Source organism: Tauraco erythrolophus, chromosome Z, assembly GCF_009769465.1.
Source record: "Tauraco erythrolophus isolate bTauEry1 chromosome Z, bTauEry1.pri, whole genome shotgun sequence".
In the NCBI taxonomy this organism is placed as follows: Eukaryota; Metazoa; Chordata; class Aves; order Musophagiformes; family Musophagidae; genus Tauraco; species Tauraco erythrolophus.
The window spans coordinates 44,504,786-44,528,644 of record NC_141496.1 but is presented as its reverse complement, the minus strand read 5'-3'; the positions used below and the strand labels follow the sequence as shown (position 1 = coordinate 44,528,644).

At 40.2% G+C, this 23,859-nt stretch overlaps 1 protein-coding gene across 7 annotated transcripts in view; it reads right to left on the bottom strand.

The window, feature by feature from the left end:
• Positions 1-2,739: 2,739 nt before the first annotated feature.
• Positions 2,740-23,859, bottom strand: part of PTBP3 (polypyrimidine tract binding protein 3) — a 28,546-nt gene continuing 7,426 nt past the window's right edge. For 2 of the 7 annotated variants that reach the window (XM_086628726.1, XM_086628728.1), the window contains exons 5-13: positions 21,922-22,032; positions 18,771-18,945; positions 13,816-13,893; positions 13,019-13,158; positions 10,342-10,375; positions 9,628-9,720; positions 4,709-4,925; positions 3,574-3,651; positions 2,740-2,872 (exon numbers count right to left, since the gene is read on the bottom strand). In XM_086628726.1, coding sequence (XP_086484852.1) covers positions 2,740-2,872; positions 3,574-3,651; positions 4,709-4,925; positions 9,628-9,720; positions 10,342-10,375; positions 13,019-13,158; positions 13,816-13,893; positions 18,771-18,945; positions 21,922-22,032 — 1,059 coding nt within the window. Of the gene's footprint in view, positions 2,873-3,573; positions 3,652-4,708; positions 4,926-9,627; positions 9,721-10,341; positions 10,376-13,018; positions 13,168-13,815; positions 13,894-18,397; positions 18,399-18,749; positions 18,946-21,921; positions 22,033-23,859 lie in introns of all 7 variants that reach the window. The other 5 variants (XM_086628730.1, XM_086628732.1, XM_086628729.1 and 2 more) reach the window with 4 other exon arrangements.

Here is a 23,859-nt window from a genome sequence, read left to right as displayed (position 1 = left end):
ACCGTTCATCTCCATGGGCAGCAGAGGGGCCACTGCCCTCTCACCATGGTGTGCAGGGGAATCCCAGCTCTGGCACACCTCCTCCTGCTCCATCTTGAGATGGAGCTCCATCCTCCTCCTCCTCCGAGACCTCACCTGGAGTACCGCGTCCAGTTCTGGAGCCCCCAACATAAGAAGGACATGGACCAGTTGGAGAGGGTCCAGAGGAGGGCCACGAAGATGATAAGAGGGCTGGAGCACCTTTCCTATGAGGACAGGCTGAAAGAGTTGGGGCTGTTCAGCCTGGAGAAGAGGAGGCTCCGGGGTGACCTTATAGCGGTCTTCCAGTACCTCAAGGGGGCCTACAGGAAAGATGGGGAGAGGCTGTTCAGGAGGGCCTGTTGTGATAGGACAAGAGGTAATGGTTTTAAAATAGAGAGAGAGGTAGATTCAGATTGGATATTAGGAAAAAATTTTTTACCATAAGAGTTGTAGAACACTGGAACAGGTTGCCCAGAGAGGTGGTGGATGCTCCATCCCTGGAGACGTTCAAGGCCCGGTTGGACGAGGCCCTGAGCAACCTGATCTAGTTGGAGATATCCCTGTTCCTTGCAGGGGGGTTGGACTAGATGACCTTTGAAGGTCCCTTCCAGCCCTAACCATTCTATGATTCTATGATCTTCACTCACCTGGTGTCTGCGTGGCCGTTTCTCTCAGGTCTTAGTCCTCTCTCTGCTGCAGCCATGCCGGGCCCGACAAACCTCAGTAGCAGCAGCCCAGCATGGACAGCAGCCCACACAGGAGGCTGTGGTCCAGCCTCTGCCTCCTCTCTCTTCAGTGTAGGTCCAGCCTCCTGTTCAGGCTCCTTTGTCCCCATCTTAAATAGGGCATTCGCAGAGGCGCTGATGGGCTCAGCCCTGGCCTGAGGGGATGGGGGGATCTGACCTGTCCAGAGGCTGGTCCAGCCGGTTTTGGAGATGGGGAAGCTTTTCAGAGCTACTTACAGGGGCCATTTCCACAGCCCGTCCCAGCACAGGACAACATTCATTTTTAATAATACAAATACACGATTTCCAAGGGAAAAGAGTATTTATTATACCTAATACAGCAACAGATATGAAAAAAACCTACATGTCAAACTACTGAAGGCACATAAACTTTGGTCTAATTTTGTTCCACATACGTTGTCATATATAAGCAAATCTCCCCAGATATGTGGAATCTTTTAGGCATAAAAAGGAGCTTAGTATCAGTGCACAAAACGCTATGATTGAGAGGAACTCAAACACTAACAGCATATCAGCTCACTTTCCAAAGAGAAATAGACATTCAGTGTCGAACATTTTTTCATACTTACAAAGGAAAGAATGCTAGCTCTTTATTAATTGAAGTTTAATACTGAAAGAAAATGTAGAAACCCAAAAGACAATATTCTGGTACAGCTGATGTCTCTCGAAAGGTTAGATGAAGTCCAGAAACTGGAGTGAATCTGCTATTTGGTCTTTCTATACAGATTTTTTTTTCTAGCGCATTTTTTTGGATGTGAATTTTTTTCAGCCAAGTACTGGTATCAGACTACTGCAACAGGTACATTTTAAGAATCCCTACATGATTATGCAGTGAATTAAACCTCATTCCCACCTCTATACCAAAGCGCAAGAGGCTACAATTCAGAGTATTACTTAATTTTTAAAAATGTTTTGAAGTATTGAAAAAAAAATTTCCAAAAAAGATTAAAAAGAGAATTTTCCCAAAGCCTACAATATATTTTTCAAGATATTTCAGAGAAAATTCTAAGCAATTGTATCTTAAGCACGTACTAAGGCACATAATAAGAAATTAAGTAAATAGAGTAATTTAAGTATTAGACATTATAGTGGTACAGAAAACTCTTGAAGATTTAATTTTTCTTCCCCCAAAGATGACCTTAACAAAAATAACTTCTTAAAACATTGTCAAACCACAGACCTGAATATTTTCCATAACAGTGTAAACACGTTATTATTTAAAGAAATGTAAATTTTTTTTTTTGAAATCAGGACTATTTTCTTGTCTTATTTTCTCTAAAGTCTATTACACAACATCACTTCATAGTAGAAATAAGACATCAAAGTTTCATGCCAGCATTAAGTCAAGCTAAGTCTCTGATACCGTATCTTGAAGAAACTTGTCAAATACCTTTTACTGCACAGAGAGAAGTTATTGTCTTTTCTCTAATATTAAATTTAACCCAAATGAACAGCACAGACTTTTTATTCTTAAAAAAAGTTATTTGCAAAGATTTGCCGAAGTATGAACACACCGCCTGGTAACATAAACACTATTTAGAGGACACTTACAGTTAATGCTTGCTTTTCAAGAAACCTAAGCAATATTTCACATGCAACTTAGTGTTTTATGTTTGTAAAGTAGATTTACCATTTTGTTAGAAATACTTTTTGTTTGGTATACTGTAAAGGTACTCTAAAATGTTTTGTAAGGCTGATTTTGAAGAAAAGCTAAAAGCATGTTATCAAAATACAAGTAGGAAATTTTATTATAAATATAGTTGCTAAACCAATTTCACAGAAGAATCTTTCTATAGATTAATATTAAACTTTAATCACGTACTGACAGCTAAAATCAGAAAAGATCATAAGGTAACTCTGTGTATGAATGAGCTTATTTTAAGAGGCAGAGCTGGTCACAGTTGTTTCAATCGCTATTTGAAGATTTTACTCAAACTGTGATGCAATCTGAAAAGGAAACTCCACAGAAAAGTCAAATTGTAAATTTTGAGAAGGAAATTCGGAGGTGATGGTTTTCTCCAAGATCATGATTGTGAAACTCAATAAGAGCCTGAAGTGCTTCTTCCACAGAGCCCATTTGGATAAGAGCCATTTTGCCATCTTTCCTGAAATACAATAAAAACCATTATTAATCCTAACCAAATTTTTATTGCACTAGCCAACACAGAAAAGTGACGCAAGTATTTTTTCAGTCACATCATACACACTGAACGCTTGTACAGAGAAAGAATCACAACTAGTTGTGCACCTGTTAAAATGAGGAGATAACTATACAAATTTTGGGAATTAATGGCCTGCAGCCATGCCATTCTTTTATTACATGGCACTAAAATTACAGGGTTGAAATAACTCTTGAAGACCTCTAAGAAACACTTGTATTATCTGTATGTATGGGACTATTCAAGCAAGTATGACCATGCTAAAAGAATGCTGCCAAGCAACCTTCATGAATGGTAGAGCAGATTGTCATCATTTACATGACATTTTTAAGTATACACAGCCTGTATTTCTTTTTCTTTTTAAAGTAGTGAGTATTTACTTTCCTTAAACCTATCTTACTTTGAACATACGTGGAATTTGTCGAAAGGCCAAATATCTTTTGTTAACTGTGTTAACATAATATCCCATTTAAAATTTTAATATTAGGATTATAATGAAAATCGTCATAGCTGAACAGCTTTTGCCTATAGATATAAGCATATGAATTTTGCCTACAGTCAGACACACATGGAATTTGCCAAAAAAAAACCCAATTAGCCATCTTCCAGGATGAAATCTTGCTCAGCATTTTCACAAGAGAACTTACTGGATGAATCTGAAGGCTTCCACAGTAGATCCAGTACTTGTGAAAAGGTTCTTCAGATCATGATCAGTAACAGAAGGCCTATTTAAAACAAGCAAACAAACAAAACCAAAACAAAACCCCCTCAACTTGAAAAGAGCACAGAGTTCTGTAATTGTACCAAAATCTCAATTCTAACTTCTAAGTTAAATTTGAACAGCAAAAACTATCTCCATCTGCTCAAGCCATGTCAACGCTTTAGCCCAAACATCTTGGCTTTGACACTAAGATTGAGCACCACCATGTGCTACAAAAATATTTCAGATACACTCTACTTCTTTTTGTCCTTCCTCATTCCTACCTCAGTTAAATTCAGATTGTATAAAAATCACTGAAGATCTTAACTGGTACCTTCAGAAATACCTTTCATCTTGTAATTATTCTTAATGTCCTTCACATATTTTCAATTTCAAAAGTTTTCTATTTTATTCAAAAAGCCATTTTCTAAGTCTTTTTTTTTCCTTATTTGGACAAAATTCCATAATCTTTCCTTTTCCCTTCCTGCACAGCTGCTGAACAAAAGAAGCCTGTAAAAACTTATGTTTGGCTGTCATTCCACGCATTGTTGACATCATCCTAGATAGGAAAAAAGGTTGTTTCAGTTTTAAAGAACCTGCTTCTTAGGACATTTTTTTAAAAACAACTTCCCCTCTATGTAAGACGTCTGAATTTGGTAGAAACTGTTCTTTAAACAGTGTTAGAATGATTAAAAACTGTATCTACATTAAATAATGATGCCAATGATGAATTTGATGTAATGTAACTCCTATACATTATCTCAAAACCCATTTATTTAATCTTTGCAAAAATTTATAACACAGGACTTAATATGTGAAAAACAAAAGCATATTCTCAAGAAAACGTAAACTATATTAAAACTTGTAAAGAAGAGCATTCAATCGCTTATCCTCCTTGCTAACAATAAAAAAAGTGACAGTTAAAGGATTCACTTATTGTTAATTACACAGCAGAATGACTCAAATTCTTGGGAAACTGTAATAGGTCAAGCAAATTTAAAGCTTATCTCAGACTTTGTAACTTAAGAACATTACCTAAAACCCATCATTTTTCCAAGAAGATCACACACGGAGATACTCACGGGATGTTGGAGAGATGCAGGGTGTCAGATGGAGGAACGATATTTTGGAAGTTCTTAGACCCAGGCTTCTTAAAGCGATGTAAGGGGCTATGGGTATAGTCCTTTGTCAGGTATAGGTCCTCTTGTCCCTCCTGAAGAAGTTGAACTGTCTGATGTTTTGAAAAAGTAATACGGAGGACCCTTCCATAAAGCCTCAGTCCATTCAAGTGTCTGATAGCTAACCAGTGGAAACATAATTCGAACAGGAATGAAAGGAGGGGAAGAAAAAAGGCTTCTTTGAATACTAGTATTGTCTTCTATTATCAGATTTCACATTCTAAATTTAAACTGCAACTTCCATGTCTACCAGGAGGCTATGTCATAACATTACAGTTAAAGCAAGTGTAAAGATATAATATAACCTGCAGTCTAAATGCAATGAAAATGCAAAACAGTATTTCAATAAAGACCAGTTGATTATGCTTAAATAGCTAGATATAGGATAAACTACAGGAAAATTGTATGATGTTTTAATACTAACATTTGCTAGACTGAGATTCAAAGGATTTTTTTTTTTTTTCCAAACCACTATAGGAAAATAATTTCTTTACATGAAAGCAAACAGGTCGTTATCAACATACACAAGGAAAAGTTTGTATGTAGTAAAGCATCTCAAAGACGGATTTCTCGTGGGAGACTCTGATGCAGCCTGGGCATTGCCAGAGCAACGGCAACTGCCCCCACCTTACAAAAGTCAGCCTAGGGAGCACTAGCGACCAGGAGTGCTGGGAACGGAGTGAACAAACAGGCCTCCCAGCTCCAGAGGTGAGTTTAGTTGGCAGCCAACAGCCTCTCAGAAGGAGCTCAGCTATGGCATCCACCTGGCCGAAAGCTGAGTCCTCTGCACTCGGCAGAAGGGATGTGGCAGTGCACACAGAGCTCCCACAAAAGCACGCGGCTCCCCAGGTCTCGGGTTGCAGGGAGTGCCAGAGCCATTCTCAGGGAAGGGACAGCAACAGTGAGAAGGGCTGTGTGAGCTGTGACCAGGAGGACCATCTGCTCAGCATGGTGGCACAGCTGCGAGAGGACATGGAAAGGTTAAGGAGCATCATGGAGTCTGAGAAAGAGAGAGACTGGTGGTGTCATGCGCGGCCCAACCTGAGACAGAAACAGGGAAAGCCACCAGAAAAACCACCAAGATCACGGGGATTCTATATCATTCCCCCCACCAGGCTGAAGGCAGTAACTTAAAGGAAAGAAGTGAATGGAGGGAAGTCTGTGCTTGGGGAGGCAGGTGAACATCCTCCTTGCCAACCTCGCCTTCCCAGGTGCCTCTGCACAGCAGGTATGAGGCTCTGGAAGTGGAAGACCCATTGATGGATGATGTGGATGATGGTCCATCTACACTGGAGGTGTTGCCAGGGTCAGAAAGGTGTACCCCCTGTATCACGACCACCTCCATGAGGAAGAAAAGATGGGTAATAGTTGTAGGCGACTCCCTTCTCAGGGGAACAGAGGGTCTGATATGCCAGGCAGACCCTCCCCTTAGGGAAGTCTGCTGCCTCCCAGGAGCCCGGGTTAAGGATGTCGCAAGGAAACTTCCTAGCCTGGTACAGCCCTCGGACTATTACCCGTTACTGCTCTTCCATGTGGGTGGCGATGAAACTGCAACACGAAGTCCAAGGGCAGTCAAGAGAGACTTCAGGGCCTTGGGACAACTGGTAAGGGAATCTGGGGCACAGATTATCTTTTCTTCTCTCCTTCCAGTTGCGAGCATGTTGGGATGGCCTACACAGCACCAGACTTGCTGGCACCAGATGGGATTCACCTTTCTCAAAGGGGAACAAGGGTCTTTGCTCATCAGCTAGCGGGGCTTATTTACAGCACTTTAAACTAGATTTGAAGAGAGAGGGGGATAACATCAAGCTTGATCAGGACAAGCTGAGAGCACCTGAAGAGCAGCAGAAAGGAATTCCAGACACTCCAGCCAGTAAATCAGATTCATCTGGGGCCCAGCTTAAATGCCTCTATGCAAACACACGGAGCATGGGGAATAAACAGGAGGAGTTAGAGGTGTGCGTGTGCCTGCAGGGTTGTGATCTTACTGGCATCACAGAGATGTGGTGGGATGAATCCTATGACTGGAATGTTGGAATAGAAAGATACATGCTCTTTAGGAAGGAAAGGCAGGGGAGACGAGGAGGAGGTGTCGCCCTCCATGTCAAAGGCCAGCTGGAGTGCATGGAGCTCCACCTGAGGATGGATGAGGAGCCAACTGAGAGTTTATGGGTAAGGATTAAAGGGAAGGCAGGGACAGGTGACGTTGTAGTGGGGGTCTGCTACAGACTACCTGACCAGAAAGACCGAGTGGATGAGGCCCTCCAAAGACAAATAGGCGCAGCCTCACATTCACAAGCCCTGGTTCTCATGGGGGACTTCAGTCACCCCCATATCTGTTGGAGGGACAACACAGCAGGGCAGAAGCAACCAGGAGGGTCCTGGAATGCATTAATGATAATTTCCTTCTTCAAGTGATAGAGGAAGCAATGAGGAGAGGTGCTATGCTGGACCTTGTTCTCACCAACAAGGAGGGACTGGTGGAGAATGTGAAGCTTAAGGGCAGCCTTGGCTGCAGTGATGATGAAATGATGGAGTTCAAGATCCTCAGGGCTGCAAGGAGGGTGCACTGCAAGCTCACTGTGCTGGGTTTCAGGACAGACTTTGGCCTCCTCAGGGATCTGTTTGGCAGAGTACCAGAGGAAGAAGCCCTGGAGGGAAGAGGGCCCAAGAAAGCTGGTTAATATTCAAGGATCACCCTCTCCAAGCTCAGGAGCAATGCATCCCAACAAAGAGAAAGTCAGGCAGAAATTACAGGAGGCCTGCATGGATGAACAAGGAGCTCCTGGACAAACTCAAGCAAAAAAGGGAAGCCTACAGAAGGTGGATGCAAGGACAAGTAGTCTGGGAAGAACACAGAGAAATTGTCTGGGCAGCCAGGCATCAGGTTCGGAAAGCTAAAGCCCTGACAGAATGAAATCTGGCCAGGGACATCAAGGACAACAAGAAAAACTTCTATAGATATGTCGTTGCTAAAAGGAGGACTACAGAAAATGTGGGCCCTCTGTAGAAAGAAACAGGAGACCTGGCTACCCGGGATATGGAGAAGTCTGAGGTACTTCATGACTTTGCCTCAGTCTTCACTGGCAAGAGGTCCAGCTGCACAGCCCAAGTCACAGAAGGCAAAGGCAGGGACTGGGAGAATGAAGAACCGCCCACTGTAGGAGAAGATCAGGTCTGAGACCATCTAAGGAACCTGAAGGTGCACAAGTTTATGGGACCTGATGAGGTGCATCCGCAGGTCCTGAGGGAACTTACGGATGAAGTTGCTAAGTCATTATTGAAAATATTTGAGAAGTCATGGGAGTCTGGTGAAGTTCCCACTGACTGGAAAAGGGGGAACATAGCCCCCATCCTTAAAAAGGGAAAAAAGGAAGACCCAGGGAACTCCAGGCCACTCAGTCTCACCTCCATGCCTGGCAAGATCATGGAGCAGATCCTCCTGGAAATATGCTAAGGAAAACAGGAGGTGTTTGGTGACAGTCAGTATAACTTCACTAAGGGCAAATCGTGCCTGACAAATTCGGTGGCCTCCTACAATGGTGTTACAGTGTTGATGGATAAGGGAAGAGCAAATGACATCACCTGCCTGAACCTGTCCAAATCCTTTGACACTGTCCTGCATGACATCCTTGTATCTAAATTGGAGAGACATGGATTTGATGGATGGACAACTCAGTGGATAAGGAATTGGCTGGATGGTCACACTCAAAGAGTTGTGGTCAATGGCTCAATGTCCAAGTGGAGACCTGTGATGAGTGGCATTCCTCAGGGGTGGGTATTGGGATCGGTGCTGTTTAACATCTTTGTTGGTGATGTGGACAGTGGGATCGAGTGCACCCTCAGCAAGTTTGCAAATGACACCAAGTTGTGTGGTGTTGTGGATACACTGGAGGGAAGGGATGCCATCCAGAGGGACCTTGACAGGCTTGAGAGGTGGGCCTGTGAGAACCTCATGAAGTTCAACAAGGCCAAGTGCAAGGTCCTGCACATAGGTCAGACAATGTCAAGCACAAGTACAGGCTGGGCAGAGAATGGATTGACAGCAGCACAGAGGAGAAGGACTTGGGGGTGCTGGTGGATGAAAAGCTGAACAGGAGCTGGCAATGTGCACTTGCAGCCCAGAAAGCCAGCCGTATCCTGGGCTGCATCCAAAGAAGCGTGGCCAGCAGGTCAAGGGAGGTGATTCTGCCCCTCTGCTCTGCTCTCATGAGACCCCACTTGGAGTAATGCATTCAGCTCTGGGGCCCCCAATACAAGAAGGACATGGAGCTACTGGAGTGGGTCCAGAGGAGGGCCATGAAGATGATCCGAGGGCTGGAGTATCTCTCCTCTGAAGACAGGCTGAGAGAATTGGGGTTGTTCAGCCTGGAGAAGAGAAGATGCTTTGGACACCTAGCAGGCTTCCAGTACCCAAAAGTGGCCTACAAGAAAGCTGGAGAGGAGTTATTTGCAAGAGCATGTAGTGATAGGACAAGGGGCAATGGCTTTAAACTGAAAGAGGGGAGATTTAGATTAGATATAAGGAGATGTTAGCGGTGAAGCACTGGAACAGGTTGCGCAGAGAAGCTGTGGCTTACCCGTCCCTGGAAGTGTTCAAGGTCAGGTTGGATGGGGCTTTGAGCAACCTGATGTAGTGCAAGGTGCCCCTGCCTATGGCAAGGGGGTTGGAACTAGATGATCTTCAAGGTCCCTTCCAACCCAAACCATTCTATAATTCTATGATTAAATTTGTCTATGCTTGCCACTGACATATGTCAAATTCCTATTTATATCACATTCATGCTTGTTTGAAGCATAACTGTGCCTTAAAAAATCAGTACCTATTTGAGCCTGGATTCCATCTGCCATCTGAACCAAGGCATTATCTTTTTTCTTAAACATGATCTTCACACGATGCACATCACCATACACACCTGTGGAAATCCAGAAAGGAAATTTGTCCACAGCATTACTACAAACAGCACAAGGGCATGTCTGTTTCTTTTGACTAACATTAGTGTTACGAACAATAATCACCTCACTAAACAGGTTGTTTAGAATATTAGTATGAAGGAGAGGTTTAAAGTGTGTGTATTATTTTTCTGAGGCTCAGAAATCGAGGGAAAAAAATCAGGAGCTTAGTCATAAAACTGCATGTTTACGTTCAGCTTTTAAATAGTGCAACAGTGTTAAAATCTTCTTGAGAAGCATATTGAAATATTACTATGCCAACAAATTGTCCTCTGCGGCTAATGTACATGCCAATTCAGTGCTCCATTTCCTCTGATGCAATCTTTGTTTTTTCATCTTACTTTGCTTTCCCATTTATTGTAGTAAACAAACTGAACCACACGCTGAACTTCTTACACTATAACTGTTTTTACTTTTTGGTACCTGTGGCCTACAACTACTGACTCAAATTATTGTCCTTTTAAAACCACTGAATTCTTGTGCATTTTCTGGACAAGGACAGAACATTGGAGCTTGCATTAAGTGGCATGTGTCCGATAAATAAAAAGAATGCTAGTTCTCAAGGTATATTTAACATATCTTACCAAATAGGATGAAAAGTCCATATGGTGTGATGGCCTGTTTAAAAGATAAAATGAGTAAGTTATTTTTAAAGCCATGCAAATAAAGAAATCTATTCCATAAGTGCACGGTAAACAAAAAGAATGGAGGAGATACTGCACACTAACACATAAACCTGTATCTCCGAAAGCAATTCTCTGCAATAACTACAGTGTATAGTATAGCATTCTTGTTAATATATATTTGCTATGTACATATAAAACATTTAAACAAGCTAACACTTCAGCTCATGCATTTTCATCACTCAAGATTCAGTCTGACATGCTGAAGAAGTTGTTAATGTATTAAGTGGCTTAATCGTTTGAACTTATTCTTTCCAAGCTAGCAGTTCACTCCCTGAAAAATGAAAGCCATTTGCCACACTAGAAATGGAAAAGAGCATTCAAGAACTCCCTTGTATTTTCTAAGCAGCAGACAACACCTAAAAACTAAAAACACTTGCCTCAAAATGTGTTTGCTTTGTCTTCCATTTTGTCCCCATCTCTGTACGTGACCATGACATGCTAAAGTGATACACATACCATTTAACTGTTTATATATGAAGCATATAGAAAGTGATATTTAAATAGCATTCAGTTGGAGGCTGTGAACGTAAGGCTAAATATTGGAATAAATAATTTTTCTTCAGTGATTTTTAATTAAATCCTTGTGTACCAAGCTCCCCAAGCACCAAAGAAGATAATTTACACTGTAATGCAGTTAGATTTTATCCAGCTGAGGCAAAATGAGTACTAAAAATACCTGGGTATCAGAAGCACTACTCACACTCTCGATAACTCTAATCCTTCTCAACTCACAACATTTGAAACATGTACCAAACAGACCTAAATTATTCAAACCCAGAAGATACTGCAGCCCAGGTGTAAGCCCATACCCTCTTATCATCAGCAATTAGTAATAAAGAATAATCAGTATCAACGTAAAATTTAAATGCTTCTAGAGTTAACCCTTCTGGCCTAAATATTTTAATTCAGCACAGAGTTTATTTAAAGGCGTTTCTTAACCAAATGAGACTGTAATATTTCTACTAAAAAATGGGGTTTTTTTTGAAGACAAAACCAGCTAATTTAAAAGTCATGAGGGAATATTCAAATGCACACTGAAACCCTGCAGCAGGAGAGAAATATAAGTTGAAATAAGGTCAACCAGATTTTCTATACAGAGAAAAAGAAGCAACAGGGCTCAGACAACCACTACTGAACAAGTGTTATGTAGTTGCCAAAAATGTATTTACGAGAATTTATATTTACAACAATTAATGTTGTTGTACATTCTTATTTTTTACCTTTTGAGAAGTTGAGCTTTATTTAATGCATTTATGTTGCATCATGCATTGCAGCACAAAGTTCTAAATGACAACTTCTTAAATATAAGTATTAAGTAATGCTGCAATGTCCTAAAAATAGCTTTGACCTATGCTTCATATATGCTTATTCTTAAAAAACACTCTTTTAGGACTCAAAGAATCATCTTGAATAATCAGCTGCAGAAAGCACATCCACAGCAATCATCAGAAATTAACTGATAATATATATTGACAAATCAAAGAAAAATTGACTTGTTTTACTATCCTAATCTGCAGCTGATTCTTTTGATGCTTACTGTGGAATTCAACCATTAGTAAAAAACCAGAAACACCTCAATTACTTAAATATTAAAGGAGCTGGTCAACAGATTTTTAAACTTCAGTAATGTGAATGTAACTTCCATTTTGCCAATAACTCCTAATTTTATTAGTTTTATGGTTAAGTGAATCTAAAGACTGTGTAAAACCAACAAGAATTTTACATTGCTGTAGTAGAACTGCTTATCAACAGTCAAGCAGAATAGTGTTTTAAGTCTTGGCCTTGGTAAAGCTTGATTATTTATTTATTTTTAAAGAGATGTACATTGCCTTTAATTAAGGACAGATCAACGTGTAATATTTGAGTAACAGGAGTAAGCTTATGGAACAGTCTATGTCATTTCCACTATAAAAATAACTATCCAAGTTGTCCTCGGCAATTTTACTGGCAACATTTATTTAAAAAAAGTGTGGTACTATGAAAAGTGAACATGTGTGTTTATGAACTTTTAAAAATGGATTTACAATTACGTCAATAACAAAGTGCATTGTGTTCTTCTCCAACGTGGGAAAAGTTGCAAAACTAGAAAGAGCCTATCAATGTTTTGAAACTACTTGATTTGGTGTGCTTTTATCTCCTTTTCTCTTCCCTCCTGTTCCTCTAAATCCTAATGTTTTGTAAAAAATGAAAAATTATTTGGCTTCTCTAATGACAAAGTAGCACACAGAGGAGCCACATTAACAGAGATCCCAGTAAGTTTAGTCATAATATATGTTGTTTACCTCTTCAAACATTTCTGATGTCTGACCATAGACTTTTTTCTAATTACAAGCTACATTGCTAACATAGGTTTCCTAAAGTAAATTGTGTTAGGAAGCTTTTCACTGCTGACTGGAGTTTTTAAACCTCTTCAGTATTGCAAACTATCTCAAAGAAGAAGAGAACTGACTTTTATTTTATATATTCTCAGCATAGAGAGAAATTTTTTATTTCTTCAGCTAATGTCAATTTGCAAGAAGGATTCTGACAGTTGGTACAAGCTGATACTTGGATCAGTTCGACCTATCAAACTTACTTCAGAGTTGAGGTTGCTGACTAGTAAGACAGAATTTCCTGGAACACTATTAGCACTAGGAAGAGTAATCTGTCCAGACACTGCAGATGGGATGGTGCCAAGAGAACCAAAAGATCCAGGAGGAGTTGGAACCAAAAGACCTGGAAGAGTATTAATAACATCACTTGACATCTCAAGGTGGAAAAGACATTTCAGAAGACAAAAGCAGGTTACATTTGGCAAAACCATCAATATCCAATTAAAAAATACTTTTAAGGAATTGAGTTATTCCTAGTATCTGATCAATAAAACAGGAAGCACCTCCTGAAGAAATATTCAGCTACACTGAAAAACTCAAATAAAAGGAGACATAAATTGCAGGCCAAGAAAGAAGAAAAATAATCTAGCACAGAAGTTTTTTTGTCCTGTACTAGAAAGGAAAAGATTGCTGAGTCTAGAAGACTATTTATTTCTCATTTTATAGCCAGAATTAAGGAGACTTCCTGCTTTAGCTTTTAAGGTCACCAAAGTCTTACAATTCTTAGAAAAGCAGATGCTTAGAGTTTCTTCTCTTGTAGGTAATCTTTATCATGGCATTTAATTTCTTTGCTTATTAAATGACAAACAACATTAGCATATGTTTTTTATTACAGAAAGTAATTTTACTGAATAATATGAAAAAGAGAATCAGAATGACTCAAATGAACATTGTGTTCTGAGTGCTACATTTGAAAATAATTTGCTCTGAAAAGAAGTGTATTCAGATAGACCACGAGCTCCAGACACAAATACCACATTTTCAGAAAATAGGAACTTACCAGCACCTTGAGAAAAGCCTATGGCTGGGGGAAACCCAGCAGCCCCTGGATATGGTGAGAAGATGATGTTTTGGGTGCCTAGAGAGAGCAGACACATGTAATTAAAACAGATTTTAAATTTTTTAGAAAACAGAAGAGACTACAGCAATGAGAATCAACTTCCCATGTTGCTATTCTGACGTCAGTCCATGATTACGTCTTTTATAAAACATATGGGTTGAAAAGATCTCATTGAAATCCAAGATTCTTTGTTTTACAAAGACAATTTTCAGTCACTTTTGAAGACAAATATTCCAATCAGACTCAGTGTTCCTCTCTAAAAAAAAGGCAGGCTAAAATATAATTTAGACAAGTTTGGATAGGAAAGATGAGTATCTGGTGAAGTTAAAACAGCTATGGTGCAATGTGCAATGTTTCTATTCATACAATGAAAACGCATTCTAGAAATTTTCTGGACATAAATACACTCAAAGACATTTGCAGTGATGAGATACAACTATTTCCTAGATGTTCCTAAAACCAGGAAGGCCTCAATAATACAAACAACTATGATGAATCTGAGGTTCTGAATTTTACTAGCTATTGAGATGCATAAAGTGTATACAGTTTGCTTTTTAAGGAGACATACTTCCCCAGCTTATATTACTTAATAAATAACTGGAGGTTTTTTATGGTTCTCTTGGCAATCACAAGCATTAAACAGATTTGGAATATCAACATATGGAAAGTCCCACCCTCGAAGATAGCTCAGTGATTTTCACACTAGTATGGGGAGTTAAGCGCTACCCAGGGCAGGGCACAAACTTGTGTTCTAAGAGGCAGTTGGATAAAAGCCTGAGTAGTGGATTCTTTCATGTTAGCACATTAGATTTTTTTAAACGTATAATCAACAAATACATCCTGCAAGCTTGGCAATATGTCTGTTTTACTACTCAAACCTTCACCATTGACTAAAACAGCTACATTCACTAACAGATGGTTATTGACAAGGATGATACAATACCATGAGAAGTATCTGTTATGAATTACAAAAACAACAAATGAAACAGACACCACAGATCAAGTATTCATGAATACTGCATCACATTACACCTCCTCTTATCTGTAGCAACAAAGTGCCTTTTGTACAAATGACTCGATACATTTATCACACCAAAGCAAGTCATTGTGTTCTTGAAATACACGGACTGGTGCATTATACTGACAAGTTCTGGCAATATAAGTATTAATCACATATTCACAATCCAAGAATGGTAATGGAAACATTAATGAAGAAATAGATTAAACACTTTTATTCTGGCAAATGAGACCTGCATGTTGCACACTGATACCAAAATCAGGCATGTAAAAATCGTCAAACGGAACAAATGCTGAAAGATCTGGAATTCTTTGATGCATTTTGTTGTGTGTAAAATCATTTGCTTCATGGCTAGCAGCTAGCTTTCAAAGCAAGCTGATTCATTTATCTCTGCTTACGATCACGGGGTAACGGAACTCTTTAAATGCAAAATGTTCACAAAATCTGATTGTTTATGGTGCAGTATCTTTTCCACCAGAAACAAAACAAAAGAAAAAAATAAAAGAGAAAATAAACACTTTTCAAGAGCAGTTCAGTTTTGCTATTAAGATAACTGCAAGTTTACAGAAAAAAATAGATGTATTACTCTGATAGTTACCTGCTTTATATTATATTTCTCCATCAAGACTACGACCACTAGTAATAACATAGGAAGTGTAAGTGCTAATATGACTCTCAACAGCTTTTCATAGAATCATAGAACAGTTAGGGTTGGAAGGGACCTCAAACATCATCTAGTTCCAACTTCCCAGCCATGGGCAGGGAAACCCTCCACTACACCAGGTTGCCCAAAGCCTCATCCAACCTGGCCTTGAACGCTTCCAGGGATGGGGCATTCACAGCTTCTTTGGGCAACCTGTTCCACTGCCTCACCACCCTCAGAGTGAAAAATTTCTTCCTTAGATCTAATCTAAATCTGCCCTCTTTCAGTTTAAAGCCATTGCCCCTTGTCCTATCACTACACGCCCTTGTAAAAAGTCCCTCTCCAGCTTTCCTGTAGGCCCCCTTTAAGTACTGGAAGGCTGCGATAAGATCATCCCGGAGCCTTCTCTTCTCCAGGCTGAACAGCCCCAACTCTCTCAGCCTGTCTTCATAGCAGAGGTGCTCCAGCCCTCGGATCATCTTCGTGGCCCTCCTCTGGACTCGTTCCAGTAGCTCCGTGTCCTTCTTATGTTGGGGACTCCAGAGCTGAACACAGTATTCCAGGTGGGGTCTCACGAGAGCTGAGTAGAGGGGCAGAATCCCCTCCCTCGACCTGCTGGCCACACTTCTTTTGATACAGCCCAGGACACAGTTGGCTTTCTGGGCTGCCAGTGCACATTGTCGGCTCATGTTGAGCTTCTCATCCACCAGCACTCCCAAGTCCTTTTCCTCAGGGCTGCTCTCAATCCATTCTCCACCCAGTCTGTACTTGTGCTTGGGATTGCCCCGACCCACGTGCAGGACCTTGCACTTGGCCTTGTTGAACTTCACGAGGTTCTCACAGGCCCACCTCTCGAGCCTGTCAAGGTCCCTCTGGATGGCATCCCTTCCCTCCAGTGTGTCCACAACACCACACAACTTGGCGTCATCTGCAAACTTGCTGAGGATGCACTCGATCCCACTGTCCATGTCACCAACAAAGATGTTAAATAGCACTGGCCCCAGTACTGACCCCTGAGGAACAGGGGGGTCAGTGTCACTGGCCTCCACTTGGACATTGAACCGTTGACCACAACTCTTTGAGTGCGACCATCCAGACAATTCCTTATCCTCGTGTCTTGCAAACAAGGACTATGAAAACATGCCTATGGCAACATATGGATGTTGTTACCACTCGTAGAAAGGCTAGATATGGCACTAATCATTCTTACCCAGCTGGACTGAGTTGAGATAATGAACTACTAATTAACTACTCAACTCAAGGTACCTATCCTGCCCACAAGAGGCAGGCCATTTCCTCCTGGCTGCGGAAGATGCAACAGTATCCCTGGTGCCGCAGCCCAGGCTGGTGAGCAACAACTGGTGACCCCGACGTGATACATCGATGAGACCCTGGGAAGCCCCGACTCCCTCGCCGAGCCGAGAGCCCTGGCTGCAAAGGAGCCCGAGCCAAAAGAGCCGGAGCCGGAGCCGGGAGCTCGAGCGAGAGTCCTTCGGAGAAGAAGGTAAAGCCGCAAGCCCCGACATGGTATTCGCGGGAGGGAAGCGTGCTGGAGTTGGATGAATGGGCCGGGTCTCTGCTCACCTTAAAGCCTTTGTGAAAACAAAAAAAATGGTAAAACAAAAAGGGGGAATTATGGCACTAATCATTCTTACCCAGCTGGACTGAGTTGAGATAATGAACTACTAATTAACTACTCAACTCAAGGTACCTATCCTGCCCACAAGAGGCAGGCCATTTCCTCCTGGCTGCGGAAGATGCAACAGTATCCCTGGTGCTGCAGCCCAGGCTGGTGAGCAACAGCTAGAAGCATGTTTCTCCCAGTCCACGGCTATTTTTTTCAAAGAAAAACATCTATGCAGCTGCTTCACTGTGACTGCACTACAAACACACTTTGATACAGGCATCAGACTCTTCTTCACACCAGCACCTCTGCTGTTCTTACTATTACAGTAAGTGTCCAGACTGAAAATGAGATTGCTAGCAATGACAAGCTTGGAAGAATGAAGGGAAAGGAAATGGAGAAGTGTTCATGTGTTATCCTCCAAAAGCATGCATACCATGTTATCTCTGCCCTACAAGCAAGTTTGTCCTAAATCTACTCAAATTGTACTTTCTCCTTCCATTGGTATTTCAGATTGTGTAAGTCTAATTAATCAGAACATACCAGATCTATAACAGCATATTTCCATGATGCTGTAAGGCAAGTCCTCAAAAAAATTATAAAGAGGGTTGTACATTACATAAGATCCAAGGCTTGCTTTTAAGGGGACCAGCAAAAACAAACAAGAAAGTAGTGAGTGCAACTCACTTTCTTACTCTAATCTAAGCTACCAAAGCTGACTATCCAAAAAACCAAATCAAACCCAGTATCTGCCCTAGCTATCAAAGAAAACTGAAGGAAAAAAAGAAATTCTTCCCAGTCTTTACTACTGTTCAAACCAACTGGACAGTACTAAGACACCTATTCAACAGCTGAGATAGTTCTTAGCTGTGGATTACTGCTAATGGTTGTCATTAGAGAGAAAGAAAAAGAGCTAAAATCACTTAAATTGCACTGTGAGTCCTTCTGCCAGGTCATCAGATTAATCTGTTCGATGATACGCATTACCAAAATTGATTAAATAAGCATGCATGAGCTATTTATGCCAAAAACGCTTCTCCAGTGTGGCTTCAGGCAGACGCTGTCTTCTCTATGCCATGGAAGTGACTTCTATATTTCAAGGAAATTTTTGAGATTTTATCTTTTAGAAGGTAACTACAAAACATACATAAATAAGTGTAGCATTTCTAAGTTTCTCTTGGTTTTGTTTGTTACAGCAGGCAGTTATCCTAAAATATCAGCAAGTAAGAGCTAACACCCTTAGAACATTTATTTTCAAGCAGCTTTAGGCAACCACTGTCAATTTTGGATGACTGCCATTGACTGTTCTGATGTGCCACATTTATTATACTGCCTGTACCGATGACATAATTTCACAGCATTTTACAAATGTAGCTTTTTGACAACACTTTGAATTTACCCAAGAGCATTCCTCATGTCATAGTTTCAGATACTCGTTCATCTTGAGTAGGGCTTCCTGCTTTACGTACAAACTTTACGGGACTTAACAAACAGAAATGTATGCAAAACGTGCTCCTGTATGAACCTGTTATGAAGCCAGAGCATAAATGCAACATAAAAAGCATAATGATCTTATCGTGTATTTATCACTAAAAGTGAAATTTTCTTACCAAAGGCAGGAACTATGGCTGGCTCCAGGGGTGGCTGGCCATCACCACAAGGAAGGTCAAAACGAGTGAAATCTCTGCTTTTCTCGTTGTTGTACTTTACCTTAAGGCTAGTTAACCTGGAGAAATCAATTCGCAGAGTGCAGCATCCACTGTAGATACTGTGGCTATCCAGAGCCTAAAGAAAAATAATTACATTTTCAGACACAAAACACATAGTGGCAGCCTCCACGGTAAGTTTATTTTATTTTCACCTTGCAATTGTATCCAAACAGAAACTCTTTTTAAGGTGCTGCTTTTAAACAGCAAGTAGACAATTATACTGCCACTATCCTTACCTAAACATCCTGTGTAGAGTACTCGTGTAGTCCACTAATTAGTAAGTATTATGTTGTCTTGTGCCAACGGACAAAACATAGCGTCAAGCATGACTTGTCTTTCAAGCTGTGCTTCTAATCTTACTTGTCTCCCACTCAACACATGATATCAGATGCTAATAGTGATACTAAGTTGGAGATTTTTATTGAAGCTGGTGAAAGGTGTAGAGCACAAGTCCTACAAGGACCAGCTGAGGGAACTGGAGTTGTTCAGCCTGGAGAAAAGAAGGCTAAGAGGAGACCTTATTGCTCTCTTCAACTACCCGAAAGGAGGTTGTAGCGAGGTGGGTGTCAGTCTCTTTTTGCAGGTAACAAGTGAAAGGACAAGAGGAAACAGCCTCAAGTTGTGCCAGGGGAGGTTTAGATTGGATACTAGGAAAAATTTATTCACTGGAAGTGGTGTCAAGAAGTGGAACAGGCTGCCCAGGGAAGCGGTTGAGTCGCCATCCTTGGAGGTATTTAAAAGACATGTAGATGTGGTGCTTAGGGACATGCTTTAGTGGTGGATTTGGCAGTGTTAGGTTAGCAGTTGGACTTGATGATCTTACAGATGTTTTCCAACCTAAATTATTCTATAAATTCCATCTTTTTAAGAGCAGCTACGCTCAGAAAGGTGAATGAAGTAGTTTTTTCTGCCTATACCAGTCATACAAAAATCATGATGGATGAAGGGAGAAAAAAAAACCACTCAAAAGATACTGGTTTGTTATAATTATTTAATATAATCTAGACTGAAATGATAATTTCTGTGAAATCTTTAATAAGGTATAATTTGTTATTAATACTGTTCTTTAAGAAAAGATGCTATTGCTAACAAACAGGCTATAACCCAAACTACTTTTACTAATTTCCAATATATACTTAATCTCTTAAAACACACAGTGAATTTACTTACTGGACTAAAGTGCAAGTAGCAATAGATAAATATTCTGTGCCTTCAATTTTGAAGCTGCGAATAAAGTCAACTTCAATAACAAAAGTAGGGTAAAAGTTCCATTCACTCTAGTCTTTTGGTAATTTAAAAAAAAAAAAAACCCACCTGAATGCTGAATACCACTTGATACTTAACAGAATCTATTATTCTATATACCTTCTATGGGAATTTTCAAATTGATTTTATTTATTTACTAATATTGAGGTGACCACATAGATTAAAGAGAAATATAGTGTCTCAGGCTTAGCTTCAAGTAAGTGAAGTATTTTATTTTCTGTCTTTATCTTTTACTTGACAGTTCAAGTATTATATAACATGATGATTTGTAATACTGCTGTCTCTTCTGCAAAAACCTTTGAGGTCTCAGCTTTCAAACTACTCCTCACTGAGGAAATCAACACTATTTTCTAGAAATGAAAATATTTAGCTATTATAAGGAAACTAATTCTAAAAGTTGTTTTGAAAAAAACGTATTTGGTTTCTGTGGGAAGGTTTTGGTGGTGGGGGCTGCTGCCCCTCTGTGGGAAGAGACAAGGGGCTGCCTCGTCCTGGACAGAGTGAGTTCCAGCCAGCTCCAAAACAGACCAGCTGCTGCCCAAAGCGGAGCCAGTCAGAACACTGGTCGTGCCTCTGTGATAACATGTTTAAGAAAGGGTAAAAAACACTGTGCAACAGCTGGGAGAGAGAGGAGTGAGAAAAACATGAGAGAAACAAGCCTGCAGACACCAAGGTCAGAGAAGGCGAGGGAGGAGGAGGTGGCCCAAGTGCGGGAGCAGAGATTCCCCTGGAGAAGGCCATGGTGAGGCACGCTGTCTCCCTGCACCTATGGAGGATGACAGTGGAGCAGAGATCCACCTGCAGCCCATGGGAAGGACCCACATTGGAGCAGTTTGTGAAAGACTGTATCCTGTGGGAAGGAGCCATGCTGGAGCAGGGGAACAGTGTGAGGAGGAAGGAGCAGCAGAGACAGTGCTACGGACTGGCTGCAAGCCTCATTCCCCATCTCCCTGTGCTGCCTGGGGAGAGGAGGTAGAAGGGTAGGGAGTGAAGACAAGCCTAGAAGGAAGGAATAAAGGTGTAGGAAGATGTTTTCGGTTTTGTTGTTGTTCCTCACTATCCTGCTCTGTTTTCAATTGGCAATAAATTAAATCATTCTTCCCTAAATCAAGCCTGTTATGTCTGTGATGGTAATTGGTAAGCAATCTCCCTGTGCCTATCTTGGCCCTCGAGTTTTTCTCCTCATTTTCCTTGTGTGTCCTGCTGAGGAAGGGAAGTGAGAGCACCTTGGTGAGTGTCTAGCAGCCAGCCAAGGTTAACTCTCCACAGAACACACACCTAAAGTAGGTGAGATCTTTTCATTACTGAGAATGTGCTTTTTAAAAATCGGGGTACAGCTCATTTGAAATTAAGAAGTTTAAGGTGAAAACATTGATTACTATAAATTTCTCACTGAAATTCAAACAAGCGAAACATGTAACGTTAATTAATCTCTGAGCATTTAACCACACTACTCTTAGTATTGAACTTCACTGAAAACATTCCATTTAGTTTGAAAGCCAAAAGACTTTTTGGTCCACTACAGTTACCATCACTATTGATAGCTCCAATTTTTGTTTTGGTATACTCATGCAGGTCATGGGCTGTGTGCTGTACGTTTATGTTTACAGTTGATGACGGAGTGTTATCCTCTTAACTAATGAGGGATGTCAAAGTTATTCACGTGCAACAAGAGTGTTAGAATGATGAGAAGTCACAGTGAAGGATCGAGCTATCCTTAATGTTTTCCATTTATCTAGGAAAAAAAACCCAGCCAAAAAAATTAAGCTGAATACACTACACTTACCATTTTGGCATAATATGCACTCATTGGATCAGCATACTGGAGCAAAGCTTGGAATTGATCATTTCTAGAGAAGGTGATAATCTTCAAGACAGATCCAAATTTAGAGAAAATCTGAGAAGGAAAAAACACAGACTTTGAGAAACAATGAATAATTCATGCACACTAAAAGCTTGCATTTTCATACTTCATCTAAATTTCTGAAAATTATTTATTTTGTGAGAGCTGAACAGAAATTAAGTGAACTGAAAATTTTGTTTCAGGTTAAAAAAAAAATCCACGACTTTAAAAAGAGGCTACAAAAGATGGGGAAGAACAATAACGTTTCCTTAAAGATTTAGCAATGACTATTCAACTAAGAGCAGGGAAGGCCAGCCCAAAAAGGTAATTGTCCAGTGTCCGCAGAGGTATTGTGGATAATCAAAGTTGAGGTTTGAGAAATGAACTTCCCCACGTCAGCTGAGATGAGAACTGCAAACTGCTTTTCAAGGTATCCACATTTACATTCTCTACTTCAAACAAATTCTGCAAATTTGGCGACCAAAAATACATTGTAAGTAGTTGATGTGCCCACAAATTAATTACACGGACCCACCGTCCAAAGTAGAAGACAAAGAAGGAAAGAAACACAACAAAGACCTAGTTTGGGACCTATCCCTCTAATTTACAATTGAATGGTATTTCATTTATTGCAAATGCAAGTATTGCAGAAAAATTTTAAAAGGCTAAAATATCATATATATACTATCAAAATGCGAGTGTTCACTACAGGAAGATGTCTATACAAAAGCAAAGCCACAGAGTACAAGGACAAAAGTACAGCTATAATGCAAGTGCAGAAAAACTGTGTCCAAATTAATAGTGAAAGAGAAAAGGTAGGTTTGGGAAGTACAAACAGTTTTAGAACAAACTGATAGAATCGATGCAAAGTCGAGAACGCAGAATTTACCAGACAAATATTAAGCCTAGAATGGAAAGAAAGGCTAGAGATAAGGACAAAGGTCCCTTGCCAGCCTATTATTCATAACACCAAATAGACCTTTTTTTAGGATAATAAAATCCAATTACTGTTTGGTTTTAAAAACCCATTGTATATATCAAATATTTTCTGCAAAGATAATAATGCATATACTGCTTCTTATAATAAATATTTTAAGGTGAACTGTGGTAACAAAAAGGATTAGTTTCTTGAGAACAGTCATAACTTATGAAATATAATCGAAGTTTTGGATGGCAGCTTGCTTGCTAGTATTCCATGTAATGCTATACTTAACCAGTGAAAATTTTCATTGCCATTAACCTTATCGCACTTACAAAGCCATGTTACATTGTAGCTATCAGGCAGAGAGTACTGCTTTAATTAGAGGAGACTGTTCCCTGTGAAGAACTCCAAATAAGCTCCCTTTTCAAATATTGCTTAATTTTCTAGACCTATTGCAAAAGTAGTTGAGTGAGGGTCATTGGGCCATTCAAAGACTGAAAATATAGTTCTGCTGCACTGAAGCAGACATTAATCAAATTAAAGTAAGTTAACATGAATCTCCTCTTCCATTGCCTGCTTATAAAAAAAAAAAAAAAAAAAAAGACCAAACAAAAAAGATCCAGGAACTACTGTTGCACTATTGAACTAATACAACTCCTATAACCACAGAAGTTTGTTCTCAGGTTATTCTGAGTGCACTAATAATTCTAAACAGTTGACATCATATTTGCATGAGCTCAATAACAAGTGAACAATACTCAGAGACACAAACAAAAGTTTAGATCAGGCAAGTTGTATATCAAAGTCACAACTAGCTATAGCCCACCAGCATTCTAGGCTTTCAGAGGTAGTTAAGAAAATTACAGTCTAACAGTTGATGAACAATCAACAAACATGAATGTCAAAAACATTTGTCCAAGCAACTATACTTATATATTACACCACTTGCATTGAATTGT